This window comes from Dunckerocampus dactyliophorus, chromosome 1 (assembly GCF_027744805.1).
Source record: "Dunckerocampus dactyliophorus isolate RoL2022-P2 chromosome 1, RoL_Ddac_1.1, whole genome shotgun sequence".
Lineage (NCBI taxonomy): Eukaryota > Metazoa > Chordata > Actinopteri > Syngnathiformes > Syngnathidae > Dunckerocampus > Dunckerocampus dactyliophorus.
In genome coordinates, this window is record NC_072819.1 from 36,074,224 (window position 1) to 36,087,523 (window position 13,300).

The 13,300-nt window shown below is 40.0% G+C and overlaps 1 protein-coding gene across 7 annotated transcripts in view; it reads left to right on the forward strand.

Moving 5' to 3' along the window:
* The first annotated feature begins 2,408 nt into the window (after positions 1–2,408).
* Positions 2,409–13,300, forward strand: part of znf512b (zinc finger protein 512B) — a 44,172-nt gene continuing 33,280 nt past the window's right edge. For 3 of the 7 annotated variants that reach the window (XM_054754497.1, XM_054754414.1, XM_054754329.1), the window contains exons 1-2: positions 2,412–3,662; positions 8,110–8,244. In XM_054754497.1, coding sequence (XP_054610472.1) covers positions 8,112–8,244 — 133 coding nt within the window. In that variant the 5' untranslated portion in view covers positions 2,412–3,662; positions 8,110–8,111. Of the gene's footprint in view, positions 3,663–8,109; positions 8,245–13,300 lie in introns of all 7 variants that reach the window. The other 4 variants (XM_054754152.1, XM_054754242.1, XM_054754582.1 and 1 more) reach the window with 4 other exon arrangements.

Consider the following 13,300-nt stretch of genomic DNA (forward strand, 5'->3'; position numbering starts at 1 on the left):
ATGGAGGCGGTAAGGACACTTTCCATAGTGCATCTGTAGAAGCAACTCAGGATTGTGGTGGACATGCCAAATTTCCTCAGTCTTCTCAGGAAGTACAGTCTCCTTGGGACTTCTTCAGAATTTGTTGGGTGTTGTGAGACCAGGTGAGGTCCTCGCTGATGTACGTGCCAAGGAACTTGAAGGTTTTCACCCTCTCCACCTCAGTCTCATCAATAAACAGGGGTCTATGCGGCTCCTTTTCCCTTGTTCTTGGGTCGATGATCATCTTTAGTCTTATCTGTATTGAGAAGGAGATTATCATCACGACACGACACATTCAGAGACATTGTACAAAAACCAGAGCAAAATTTTCAACTAAAACTGAATCATACAAAAATCGAGTTTTGACTCTATGATTGGGGCCTTGAAAAACTGATTTTCTGAAGCATATTTGTTTCGTTTTCTTCCCGTCCCAGACTGTTTTCTCTGTCACTGAAGCAACTAAATATCAGCTCATTAATAAGTTTTTAAAATATTTGTCTCTTTATTTTTCTCAAGTTGCGGTGCCTTTCGTGAAATCTTCTGGCGCCTCCCAGGGAAGGCCCACGTCACACTTTAAAAACCCTTGCATTCATGCATTTACTCAAGTGTAGATGACTTCATCCAACTGTACTGCAACATACGAGATTTCTCATATACAGTGCTGTGAAAAGGTGTTTCCCCCTTTCTTAATTTCTTATTCTTTTGCATTTTTGTCACACTTAAATGTTTCAGATCATCAAATAAACTTAAATATTAGTCAATGACAACACAACTGAGCACACAATGCAGTTTTTACATGGAAGTTTTTATTATTAACAGAGGAAAAAAAGATCAAAACCTACATGGCCCTGTGTGAAAAAGTGATTGCTCCCTAAACCTAATAACTGCTTGGAAGAAATTTGGCCCAATCATCTTTGCAGAATTGTTGTAATTCAGTCACATTGGAGGGTTTTTGAGTATGAACCGGCTTAAATGCCACAGCATCTCAATAGGATTCAGGTCAGGACTTGGACTAGGCCACTCCAAAGTCTTCATTTTGTTTTTCTTCAGCCATTCAGAGGTGGGCTTGCTGGTGTGTTTTGGATCATTGTCCTGCTGCAGAACCCAAGTTTGTTTCAGCTTGAGGTCACAAACAGATGGCCGGACATTCTCCTTCAGGATTTTTTGGTAGACAGCAGAATTCGTGGTTCCATTTATCACAGCATGTCTTCCAGGTCCTGAAGCAGCAAAACAGCCCCAGACCATCACACTACCACCACCATGTTTTACTGTTGATATGATGTTCTTTTTCTGAAATGCGGCATTACTTTCACGCCAGATGTAACACCTTCCAAAAAGTTCAACTTTTGTCTTGTCAGAACACAGAGTATTTTGCCAAAGGTCTTGGGGATCATCAAAATGTTTTATGGCAAAATATAATTTCTAAATAGATTTTTTTGAGAATCCATTTTTGTGATGCAAATGTATTAATCTTTTGAACGCGTAAAAAAGCCAAACTTTTTACTTAATTGTCCCCAGCAACTAAGCGGAACTACATTCTTCAACCCAGAAATCTGACCAGAACTGGACTTAGGAGACCAAGTGGGGGGTAAGTCGCTGTTAATGGACTACAATGCTGATGGGGATGTCAAAAAATCTGAAATATCCCTTTAAATTTGTTTGATGATCTGAAACATTTAAGACATGCAAAATAAAAAAGAAATCAGGAAGGGAACAAACACTTTTTCACAACACTCTATGTAAATAAATCAGAACCACAACTGAAAATTTCTGAGTCAGTTTTTGTATTGGATATGATTGTGCATACTGTATGTATCTAATGGTTTGCATTTTGTCATGCAATGCAATGGGTACATAAACCTCTTCCAATGCGTGAGTGCAGGCTCCGGCTACCACAAGTCAACACTGCCCCTTAGTGGATGACTAATGCACACAAGAATAATTATCTAAACAAATCATATATGTGACAATATATGACCGTAATAGGCATTCTAGAAAATCAGAATGTCTATGCAGCTATCCAAAAATAGTAATTAATGATTATCACTCTATTTTATATTAAATTATACTCTTATTTTGCACAAAATACAAATATTAAAAAAACAAGTAGCTGGAGTATCCTTATATTATATACTCATCAATGCAACTGCTGTATTTTTATTTTGTATTGATCAAATAAGCTTTTAAATACGATGCAAAATGGTCAAGTTACACATGTGACCATTTGACTTGTGTTGAAATGTGTATCTCCTGCCCTCTGCTGGCTACACTGAAAGCAATGTTTATACACGCGGATGACGTCATGCTTCAGACGATACCCGTTATTGGGAAATATTAGGTCATGATGACTGGCACCAATCAAAGACTAAACAAAAAAGCTTTGTGCTATTAGTGAACTTAGTGACCTGAATGTTTCACTTTTTAGACTTTTTTTCAATTGAGACGCCGTATCCTTTAAACATTATAGTTGAAATGAGAATTATACAGCTACAGCTTTTGCGTGCATGTGTGTGCTCAAGCTACAATAACGTCAAATAAATTGATACAATTTAACGATAGCTTGAGGGCAAAGTGTTATTTGTTTCCATAGTGTATGTTGCTGTAGTTTATTTGTATTCTATGGTTTATTAAGATGACAGTGATTGGCTGGACACACACCTCTGCATGAAAACATAACATCCAAAAAATCTCCTTAGATGTAATTACACTAGGAGGAGTCGCCATGCTAAATGCTAATGGCGAGCGAAACTGGGCTAATAGTTGGCAATGATTTAACGTCAAGATAGAACGCCGTTACGTCGGAAAACCAGGAGCCGGTGGCACGGTAGCAAGTTTACCCCGCTCGAAGCTTCATTATTCACCTCGTCGATAAGGAAACAATGATCATAATAACAGCAATAAGGCGAGAGTTGTCAAGTTACCTTGAGAGTAGTTGTCACTGTCAACCGAGGAGGGCTTAGCTAAACGTGCGATCCAGCACACATTACTGTAACAGTGTACACGGCCGCGGAGAGACATTCGTATTAAAAGCCAAATAATCCAGAGGTAAGCAGCCGAGGAGTGGCCGAAAAGCCACCGATTGTCGGTGTTTCTCTTTTATTTTCCATCGCTTCGTTTCTTTTGACGCTAGCAAAGTGTCGTCGAAATGAGCACACATATTAACATTTGGAGGCTCCCTTAAGGTCCAGCCAGCGCAAGGATTTTTTTCCTGCTCTCCTCCTTCGTTATAAAGTCGCCATTTTGCTTCACTGCCTCTATAAACCATCCGGTATTCCAATATTTTTCCTCAAGGAGTCAAGGATTTTGCTATCTTTTCTGGCTATTTTTGGAGTGTTTAACGACAAGCTTGGAGCGGTGCCTTGTGGTATATACTGTACATGTTAATGCAGCAAAGGAAGGGGGCACGGCCAGGCTAAAGTGCCCTGGATTGTTTTGCTCATTTTTGCAGGGCTTTTTTTCGTGAATTGTGGACAAGACGACAGTGTTTCCTCCATCACCAGTTGTTGACACACCGCAAGGCGGGATTGCAATGTAACAAAACATTGGCGGATAAACGCCCAGTCACTGGACCCCTTCCTCGTTCACCTGGCTGACCTGGGGCCAGCCGGCCCTGAGCGCTGGCTGACCGGCCAACACTTCAGGTAGGTGTGGCTGACCACCACACAAAGTGCTACTTTCTCTTCTATCTCATTGTTGTGAGTCACACTAACATGGCAGAGGGCCATGTGCACTGCTAAAATACTTGTTTCTAGTTTGTCAGCAGATTGTATGAGTGGATCCGAGTAGGAGTGTTGTGTCTAGCTAAATGTTTATCATATATTGCTGTCAATCACTTTCTAGAATTGAACAATTGATCTTTTTTTCAGTAAAACATTTTTCAAAATGTTAAGACTGGGGGGGGAAATTACAAATATTGCCATTTTACACTGGTTGACTGTAACCAATTTGTAAATAGATAATTTAAACAGGAGCAAGAGGCAAACAATTCAGAGTTAAAAATGCTTATAAACTCAAACAGGCTGTTCTTCTAAATCTGCAAATCTGCAGTGGGCATCCCTCTTGAATGAGGGCCCTAGTCTATGGTGATGGCTAGGACTTTTAGCAGGACAACACTGCAACATATCCAGCCGCCACCTGATACCAGATCGCAGATGCCATCTTACGGTTACTGGGCTGCAGTAAGTAGTAGTAGTAGTAGTAGTACTTTATTAATCCCATAGCAGGGAAATTCACCTGTGATCGCAGATGCCATCTTACGGTTACTGGGCTGCAGTAAGTAGTAGTAGTAGTAGTACTTTATTAATCCCATAGCAGGGAAATTCACCTGTTACAGCAGCAAGCAAGATACACAAGGAAAGAATGCATAGTGACATAGTGATTACAAAAAGGTTCAGGTGTTGTAGAGCCTGATAGCGGTCGGTACAAAGGACCTGCGGAACCTCTCCTTCTTACACCGTGGGTGTAACAGTCTGCTGCTGAAGGAGCTGCCCAGGGAAACAACAGTGTCATGTGGCGGGTGAGAGGTGTTGTCCATGATGGATGTCAGCTTAGCCAACATCCTTCTCTCCCCCACTTCCTCCACGGAGTCCAAAGGACCGTCCAAGACAGAGCTCGCTCTCCTGATCAGCCAATTTATCCTGCTCCTGTCCCTGTCCGTGCTGCCCCCTCTCCAGCAGCCCATTTTTTCCAGTAAGCACCATTTTTTGGGTCTATCACTAGTTTTTTTGTCCCATAACCTTCAGGTGCTGCCCCTCTTGGCCTCCAAGTTCTGCTTTTTTAAACCAAAAACTGTAAGAACACTATCGGCTAGCTAAAAGAATAGATGTAACAAATAAATGTCTGATTGTCACAATTCAAAGTTGAACTTTGTAAAAATGTTCTTTTGGCTCGAGTAAAATGATTTCACTCAAAAGCAGTCTGAGAAGCAGCCAACACTTTGGAGTCATTGTGTGGTTATGATAGGCTATATATTCAAATATAGCTAACGTTAGCAGTTACCAAATGACTATCATAAGCTGACAACAAACAACGAATGCACGTGCGTGGGGCGTGGTTTCCAAAGTTGGAGCAGGAAGAGGGCAGGTTTACAATGCTTGTTGCACAATGGAAAGTTAGCGCCCCTCATGCAACACCTAAGCAAGGCAGACATCACCTTTTACGAAATTAAAATCACTGTCTCAGTGCTTGCTTCGGAAGCAATGGCACGTTGCAGGTCTCGCTTGTGCAGTTCAACAAGCCTGCATTGCTTTTTTGCCATTGCCATCAGGAGGTCACAGAGTGAATGACAGTTCATAGTTTGACATTTTAAAGCTCTCATTTTCCTGTCTCTTCCTTTTATATTACAATTTAGTTACAATACCCAGCACAAAATATGAATACTTGTCATTTTCCCCCTACTTTAAGATCTTGTTCAGAAATGTACCTTTTATGGTAATGATGTCATTTTCGTAATCTACAGTTTCGATTATAAGAGTTTATTAATTTTTGTACATGCATAGCTGCACGTGCTGAAATATATCCATCACGAAATTTGGTTTGGTGCCTCGCTCAAAAGGACTGCAGCAGTGCTCTGTTATTGATATAGCTCGAGCAAGCAGTCCTAATTTTGTTAGTTCATACATATTTGGTCAACTGTGGGACTCAAAAGAAACCCTTGGGTCATAATTCCCCAAACCAGTTTGGAAGAGGCTGTAATGAGAAATATTTAACCTCCAGCTTCCACTAATGCTTATCTTACACAAATGTACTGCAGTCTGGAGCTTATGGTCATCTCAAATTGTGAGCTTCCACCCTGGAGGTGCAACTTTCAAAGTATAAATTCAGGGTTTCCCCTGTGATTTTTTTTTTTAAGCTGTGGTAGTGGGCTGCATGGGAAGGCGGACTGCCGCCTTTGCGTCGTGCCACTGCTGCGTCGCTGTGGCAGGATTTTTTTTTATATATTTAAATGTAATGTCTGTAATGATGTCAACATTAGGGTCGTTTTCACAGGCTTGAACAACAAATGCATTAATTAACTTTAAATGCCTTTCTCTCTGCCTTTTCTTCCACTCCTTATCTGTCAAGTGCCAACAGGGCAGACAAGTGATTCCGGTGCACGTTTTTCAAAATAAAGTGTAGTGAAATGTTTTTATGATATTTGAGATATATTTTATTTTAAATTAATTTTTGTCAATATGTAAATAATAGGCTGTAAGTGTATCTATATAGCACAGAGGTGCTCGCAACCTTTCAGCCTGTGGGCTACTTTGTCCCAAAGATCTACCCCCTACTATAACACAGAAAATATATATATTTATTTATTTTATTTATAAATATGCGTATTTATGTACATTGTACATATATACAGTATCAGGGGCGTGCACAATCAAAATGGTCTATAGCATATATGAAATCTAACCGGTAAACTTTGCAACTACTAAACTAAAAACTAATGATTAGTATTTCATATTCACAGTTTCAAAGTCATTTACAGGTCACCAAAATAGTTGATATCGTTCAGTAATTCACAATTGAAATCAATATGGCAATAAAGATAATTACACATAATGCCTCCACAGTTATGTAGATAAACTGAGTAATATGTCAGTGAAAATAGCTACGTAGCGTTCATAATACTGCATTTGTTTGCCTTCAAAAGTATTGAGTTTTTTCGATTTGTGCTTAAAGTCATTATTCATCTGTACGGTACCGTGAAGTTCAGTTTCTGTCTCCACCTTGTCTGACACATGTTGTGGTATGCTTTGGACTATTGACTGCTCTTTTTCCTCTCCAGACCATTCTCTTCCCATCATTCTCATACAGGTTGACCTTGGTTTCATGTGTCCAATAATCTAATTGTAGTACATGGGAAGCTTTTCAGATAAAATATCATCTGGATTTCATATACTTGAATGTTTCCAGTGGTTTGCACCTGTTTGTTGTAAACTCTCTATATTTACATTCATGAAGGTGTCATCACACCTACTTTCTTCAGATGATTCTTGACTTGTGTTGATTCTGGGAAAAAGCAACACTATACTTTTTGAAGGGAGACAAATGGAATACTTCCAAAGTCTAAGTTTGTGCCGTGATCTCAAGTCAACTGAGCATACTTTTCTCTGACTGAGGACAAAAGTGAGAGCAGATAGCCCCACAAACAAGCAACAAGAGAAGGTGGCTGCAGTGAAGGCCTGGCAAAGGATCTTCATGGAGAAAACCCACAACTTGGTGATGTCCATTGCTCCAGACTTTGAGCAGTCACTGACTGCAAATGATTTTCATCCAAGTCCTAGTACCTCTAGACTTAACTGTATGTGTTTTTGTCTGATTCTACACTCCATTATTTCCATGTCTCTACAATGAAAATGTATTAACAACAATCGGAGTGACAATAGGAATAGGATGAATCATGGTTCAGTTCACACTGACTGGCATGGAACATAGACAGAGTGGCCTCACTGAGTGACCCCTTGAGTGATGTTGTAAATCATTATGAGACTGACTGTGAGGAATGTGTGTTTAGACAAAGTAATGTGGGGTTGTTATCAGTCCTACTTAGCATTATTAGAGATTGTCAGCCTACATCCATTTGAGTGTTGATGGCAAATAGGGTTCAACACCCAGAGCACATCACTAATTCGATTTTTTTGTGGATGACTGGGGCATGTAGTTAATAACACACAGGGGCCTTCTCAAGGCAAAACTTTGCTTTGCATTGTGACTTGACCAAGAGATCAATACCAGATTATGATGAAAAAGAAGACAGTGTTGCTCAGAAGAAGAGCTTTAAAACTTTCACCCTTGTCCCTTTCTTTGACCCACCTTTCCTCTAATGGGCAGAATACGAAGTTAGCGGAGTCATGAGACTATTGATTTTGAAATCAAACATGGAAGGTCATACCCTCATTACCATCATCATTAGATGATGTGTATGCCTCTACTCAGATAACCTTGAGTTGAGCAGCACCAATAGCCATCTTATCCATGAAGACATCAGTGCTGTCAACATTGGTACATTTAAAAAAAAAAAAAAAAGAGTAATCAGTGCGAGATTAATGAATTTAACCACATCCACATTTGTGTCTTGTGCCCACTCAACTCCAACTGTAGGCATGGAAAGCCCCAGTGGCACCAGGCTTGGGAAGCTGTCAACATCAGGGCTGCCAAGGGGCCGGACCTCTAAGCATGGACATCCCCAGGAGCCTGTTAGAACTGTGCCATGCCCTGAAAACAACAACAAACACAGTAAGTGACAAGCTGTCACGCTTTGTTAAACAAAAACATTGTGCAGCTTTAGATCTATGCAGTGTTTTTTCACAGATTGTTTAACATGCGGGAACTGTGGGAGCTTTTGTTTGTGTGGGCCAGTTTAGTCCTGGACTGATTCCAGGCAGAATTCCATTTTGGGATGCGCAGTGACAATAGCACTTGTTTGCATGCCACATGACCTAGGCACATTTTAGACCTCACACAACATGCTTCTTGACTGATTAATTAGTGGCTCTATTAGCTACCCATGACACATTGACAATGCATTAGGAAACACTGGGACCACCTTCGAATGTAACTGCATTTTGCAGTTTGCAGTATGGGGTCAATCAGATCCAGTATCAGTACCGGGTTCTGATACCAGCATAATTCACATATCAGAAATTGCAGATACCACCTGCATAGATTTCTGATCCATGAGCCACGTCTGTGCTTTCATGTTGTCAGCAAACATAACTAGAAGAATATCAGCAAATGTAGGCAATAGAGTATCAGCGAACATAGCTGTCTCTGCACATGCAGTGCAGCCGGCCTCCTCACTCGCAACACAGCCACACAAAACAGTCGGACAGCTCCACAACACAAAACGTCCTGGTCGCTACAACATCAAAGGAGTTTATTACAGCCTCATGTAAAATCAACAATAATGATAATATGGCGACCCAGAAATGTGAAGAGTGTGTGTGTTAAGAGTGCCTTCACTGTCTGTGCTTGTGTGTGGATACAGCTACGTTTGCTGATATTGTTTTGGCTTGGTTGCATATTAAAGCAAACAGAGCTCTGGTATCGGAATTGTATCAGAGGAGGCAGATATCCAAATTCAGGTATCGAGATCGGATTGGAAGTGGAAAAATGTGGATTGCTGCTTTTTTAGTTTGTATCTTGTTTGCCACACAAAAAACTTCTGGGTGTCGCCTCCATTTTTTTTTTTTTTTTTTTGAGATAGGTCTACCTGTGCTTGCCATGATTCATTCCGGATAAAAGGCAGACCTTAATTAAAAGCTGTAAATTCCCAGTTTGTATAAGTGCGAGTGGGTATTTATCTTGATATGTCAGGCCTGCGACTGGAGGTGATCTGATCAGAGTGTACCCGGCCTCTTGCCCATTTGAGATAGGCAGGTTCTCTGGAACCTTACACAAAAAAATCTGTATTATCAAAGTTTATGTTAGCTATGCTTTACTGAAGTTTGATGGGTTTAAACATATTCTGCACTCTTGAAATCCATAAGAGAGTTTGTATACAGTATATCAATCAGTACAATGGTTCTGCTTAGAGTTCTTTTTAGGACTGCACGATTAATCGACAAACTTATTTCAACACCTCGAGTCGAACCATATGCCATAGTGGGAGAAGTGTGTTGCATCGTATGCTGCACAAGAAAACGAAAGACCGGCTATAACACCACCACCAGCTCCGAAGCAGGTAATGGTAGCAGCCTCATTTTCACGTGTTGTCCCATATGGCAAGACAGAGGCCAAGTGGAAAACAATTACGGATGTGGTAGAAGAAAAGGTAGCAAAGACTGGGTTCAAACAAATGCTGAACTTTCTATGACTACCAAGCCAGCCAAAAAGTACCTTTCAATCCCTGCAACGAGTGCCCTATCAGAAAGACTCTTTAGTGCTGGAGGGAACATTTTAACATGCCTGAGGGCATCCCTCAAGCCAGATCTTGTAGACAGGCTTGTGTTCTTGGCAGAAAACTTACAAATGAATGTGACTCTAACAAATGTAATGACTAACTGAAACGAAGTAACTGACTGCACCAGTGTAACGTACTGAAACGCAGGACAGACATTACCTCCACCATTCTCATTGCAGGAGAGTTTCATATGATATTGTTATTTAGTTAGGCTAATAACATTTCATTTTATTTGCACGGGGGCTTTTCAATTAGCATATAGCTAGGGATGTCCTGATCTGATCTTCAGGCTGCCGATCCGCTGTGTTTGTGAAGATCGGATAATATCGGCTTCTGCCACGAGATCGGGCCGATCCGGTTGCCGGAATCACGTTCGTAACTCTGAGCCACATTCCAACATGATACGTGCAGTAATGCGCCTCAAAGCTGGTTGCCACGCGACTGCTGTCACCCGCAAGAAGAAGAAAACGCAACACCAACATGCAAACATGTCCGCAACGTACCGTGGTGAAGTGAGTGTCACGTTGGACGTTGGGTATTCGGCTGCGTAGCTACAGCGGTAGTTCCCTCTCAATGTGCCCGGACTGCTGTGTCATGGTGTAGGGAGCTCGCATTGGGAAGTGCTGCTCCAACCGCTGGTTGCTTATAATAAGGACTGCACAAACACTACTAAACATGTTGAAACGGCGGCGAAAAAACCTGGAAAACGTGGAGCGTGAGTGGAAGCTAGCGGGGTTTGCTTAGTTTAGCTAGTGCAGCTGTGTGTGCGTGTGTGCGCGCGACTCAGGCCGGAATAGTATACAGTATTTTCACCGTGTTGTGTTTTACTGCTTTAATGTAAGGACCATTTTACAATAGCCACTGACGACGTGCAGGTTCTGACTGAAAAAAGACGAGAGGCAAGTTTATTCTTGCACCCGTATCAGCCGTCAATTGCCATTCACAACACACACAACACATTCGGGCCTTCAAAATAACAGCTCTCTGTCACATTTGTTTAATTGTGTAAACAAAATAAGGGTGTCATTAAAATATCTTACATTAATAACGCAATTGGAATTACATCTGTGACTACATCTTCCTTAACGACAAGCACGGGCATTACAGTTTGTTAAAGATTTTGTAGCAATATGTGCTGAGGCTGACATCCCTTTAGAAAAGTTAGCTAAGCTACATCCATTTCTCAATTACTGGACAAAATGGGCCAATGATGCATTGCATCAATAAATGTAAGGATTTCATTCACTAACCCAAATAGCACACACTGTGTGCTGGTAAAATAAGTGGAAAAAGTAAAAAAAAAAAAATGTAATTCTAACAAAATTAAAACGGAATTTGGGAAAAAATAAAACTGATTTCATAGGGCCCGAGAGTTTGTTAAAAAAAAGTCATATGTTCTAAATCACACCACAAATTGATCTATAACCATGTCAAATGATTTACTTTTAGTCCTACCCTAAAAGTACTTTGCACGCCCATTTTTTCCAATTTTATCTTTTATTGGATGGACTTTTATTGGATGTTTTATTGGATTAGGGACCTGACTCACAGAGGTTTCTTACAAAAGCCAAACAATATTGTTGGTCATGCTGTGTAATAAAAAAAGTTAATTCAGCAATACTTTGGTTGCATTATTTTTAATGCTTTGAAGAGCTATTTTCATAACCATATTCAATTCCATTCAATTTATGTTTGTAACAAAAGCATATTATTATTAAAAAACAAACAAACAAAAAAAAAAACAATTTCTATTGGATCGGATCGGATCGGCAAGACAATAAAAAAATCGGATTGGATCAGAAGCCAAAAAATGTGGATCGGGACATCCTTACATATAGCAATGGTTGGCAACCCGTCAGCTAGTTAGCTTCCAATTTATTTATTGTAGACTTAACCCATTTTTCTTTACTGGATATAACTGGTGAAATAGGATTCAATATTAATAAATGGAATATTTTTTTATAGTACCTGTTTATGACCTTCCAAAACCAGTTTTTAACATTATTAGTGCTCTGTAGGCATTAAATAACACCCCTATAGTCACTTTTATATTCATATTTCCTAATATAGTATACATGATAAGCAATAATAAGATATAATAACACACTGTTATGATTGGGAAAGCTCCTTGTTGTAGTATCCCGAACGTAATGTGGGTCTATTGCATGGCATAAAAAAAAGATAGACATCAGCCAATCATCCATTCTCACTATGACATTTGTCACTTGATTAATATACAGGATAGCCAGTCTAAAATTAATCTGAGATACATAGACATATAGACAAGAGACGGCCGCCGCTTTAAAAATAGCATTCTACCGAGCTAACTAGTTAGCTTCCAATTTATTTATTGCAAGTTTAAGAATAGGTTTGAAATGGATTGGGGAAGCAGGACATAGTAAGAAGCCAAAAACGTACCACTGCCACACGGAATGGGAGGAGACATTTTTTTCAGGATATGTCATGTCGGACTCTTCATCCATGGCTGACTTAATGCAGGTAATGCCTGATGCCCAGCAGTGACCAGAATACTACATATGACCTGTCTTTCTATATTTATTTACTACTAATAAGCCATAGTCAACCTTGAAATAGCAAATCATTTATTAATTAATACATTTTTGAAAACCCGCGATAGGGCAAGGGACGACTGTACACAGAAATTGGGGCTTTTCTAATATGACCTAGTTGTTTTGGCTTCTACAAAATAGTCTTATAAATCCACACACACATATATGCACAAGGCATTGCAGAACTCAACAGCACACGACCAAGGTACTTCAATTCATTTCTTTTTAGGTTAATAGGCTGCCCTTGAGGATGGATTATCATGCATGTGTGGGTGTATGCGTGCGTACATGGTTTTGCATGCAGTTGACAGTAATACACATCTTATTTTACAAGATAACAAGTGAGTCTGCAGGAAAGCTTAAATCCATTCATTGAACTCCTTTTCATTTTGTCTTTTCCTGATTATTTTAACTCATCGTGAGCACTCTTCGTCCAAAAATATTACACTCCAAAGTTTAATCATACAGGCAAGTCTAACACGACTGGTGGTTGTCTGCAGGGTACACCCTTTTTTTCTACAAACAAGAGGTAATTTTATAGCAGTAGCCAAGATGTTAATACATGTGGCATAGGTCCAAATGTGAGTAGCACCAGTGGTACCTTTTAATCTAGTGCTATCACAGATGGTGGCTTGGCTTTAATTTGATTTTACAGTGCAGTACACTGCCTTTCAGTTATATACTGTATCTATATACTAGGGGTGCTCCAGTCAGGTTTTTGTGCTGCCGATATCGATACCGATCATCCACGAGTGAAATTGTCCGATACCGATACCGATCACATAGATTAAGTGTACATTTTAAAATAAAAAACATTAAA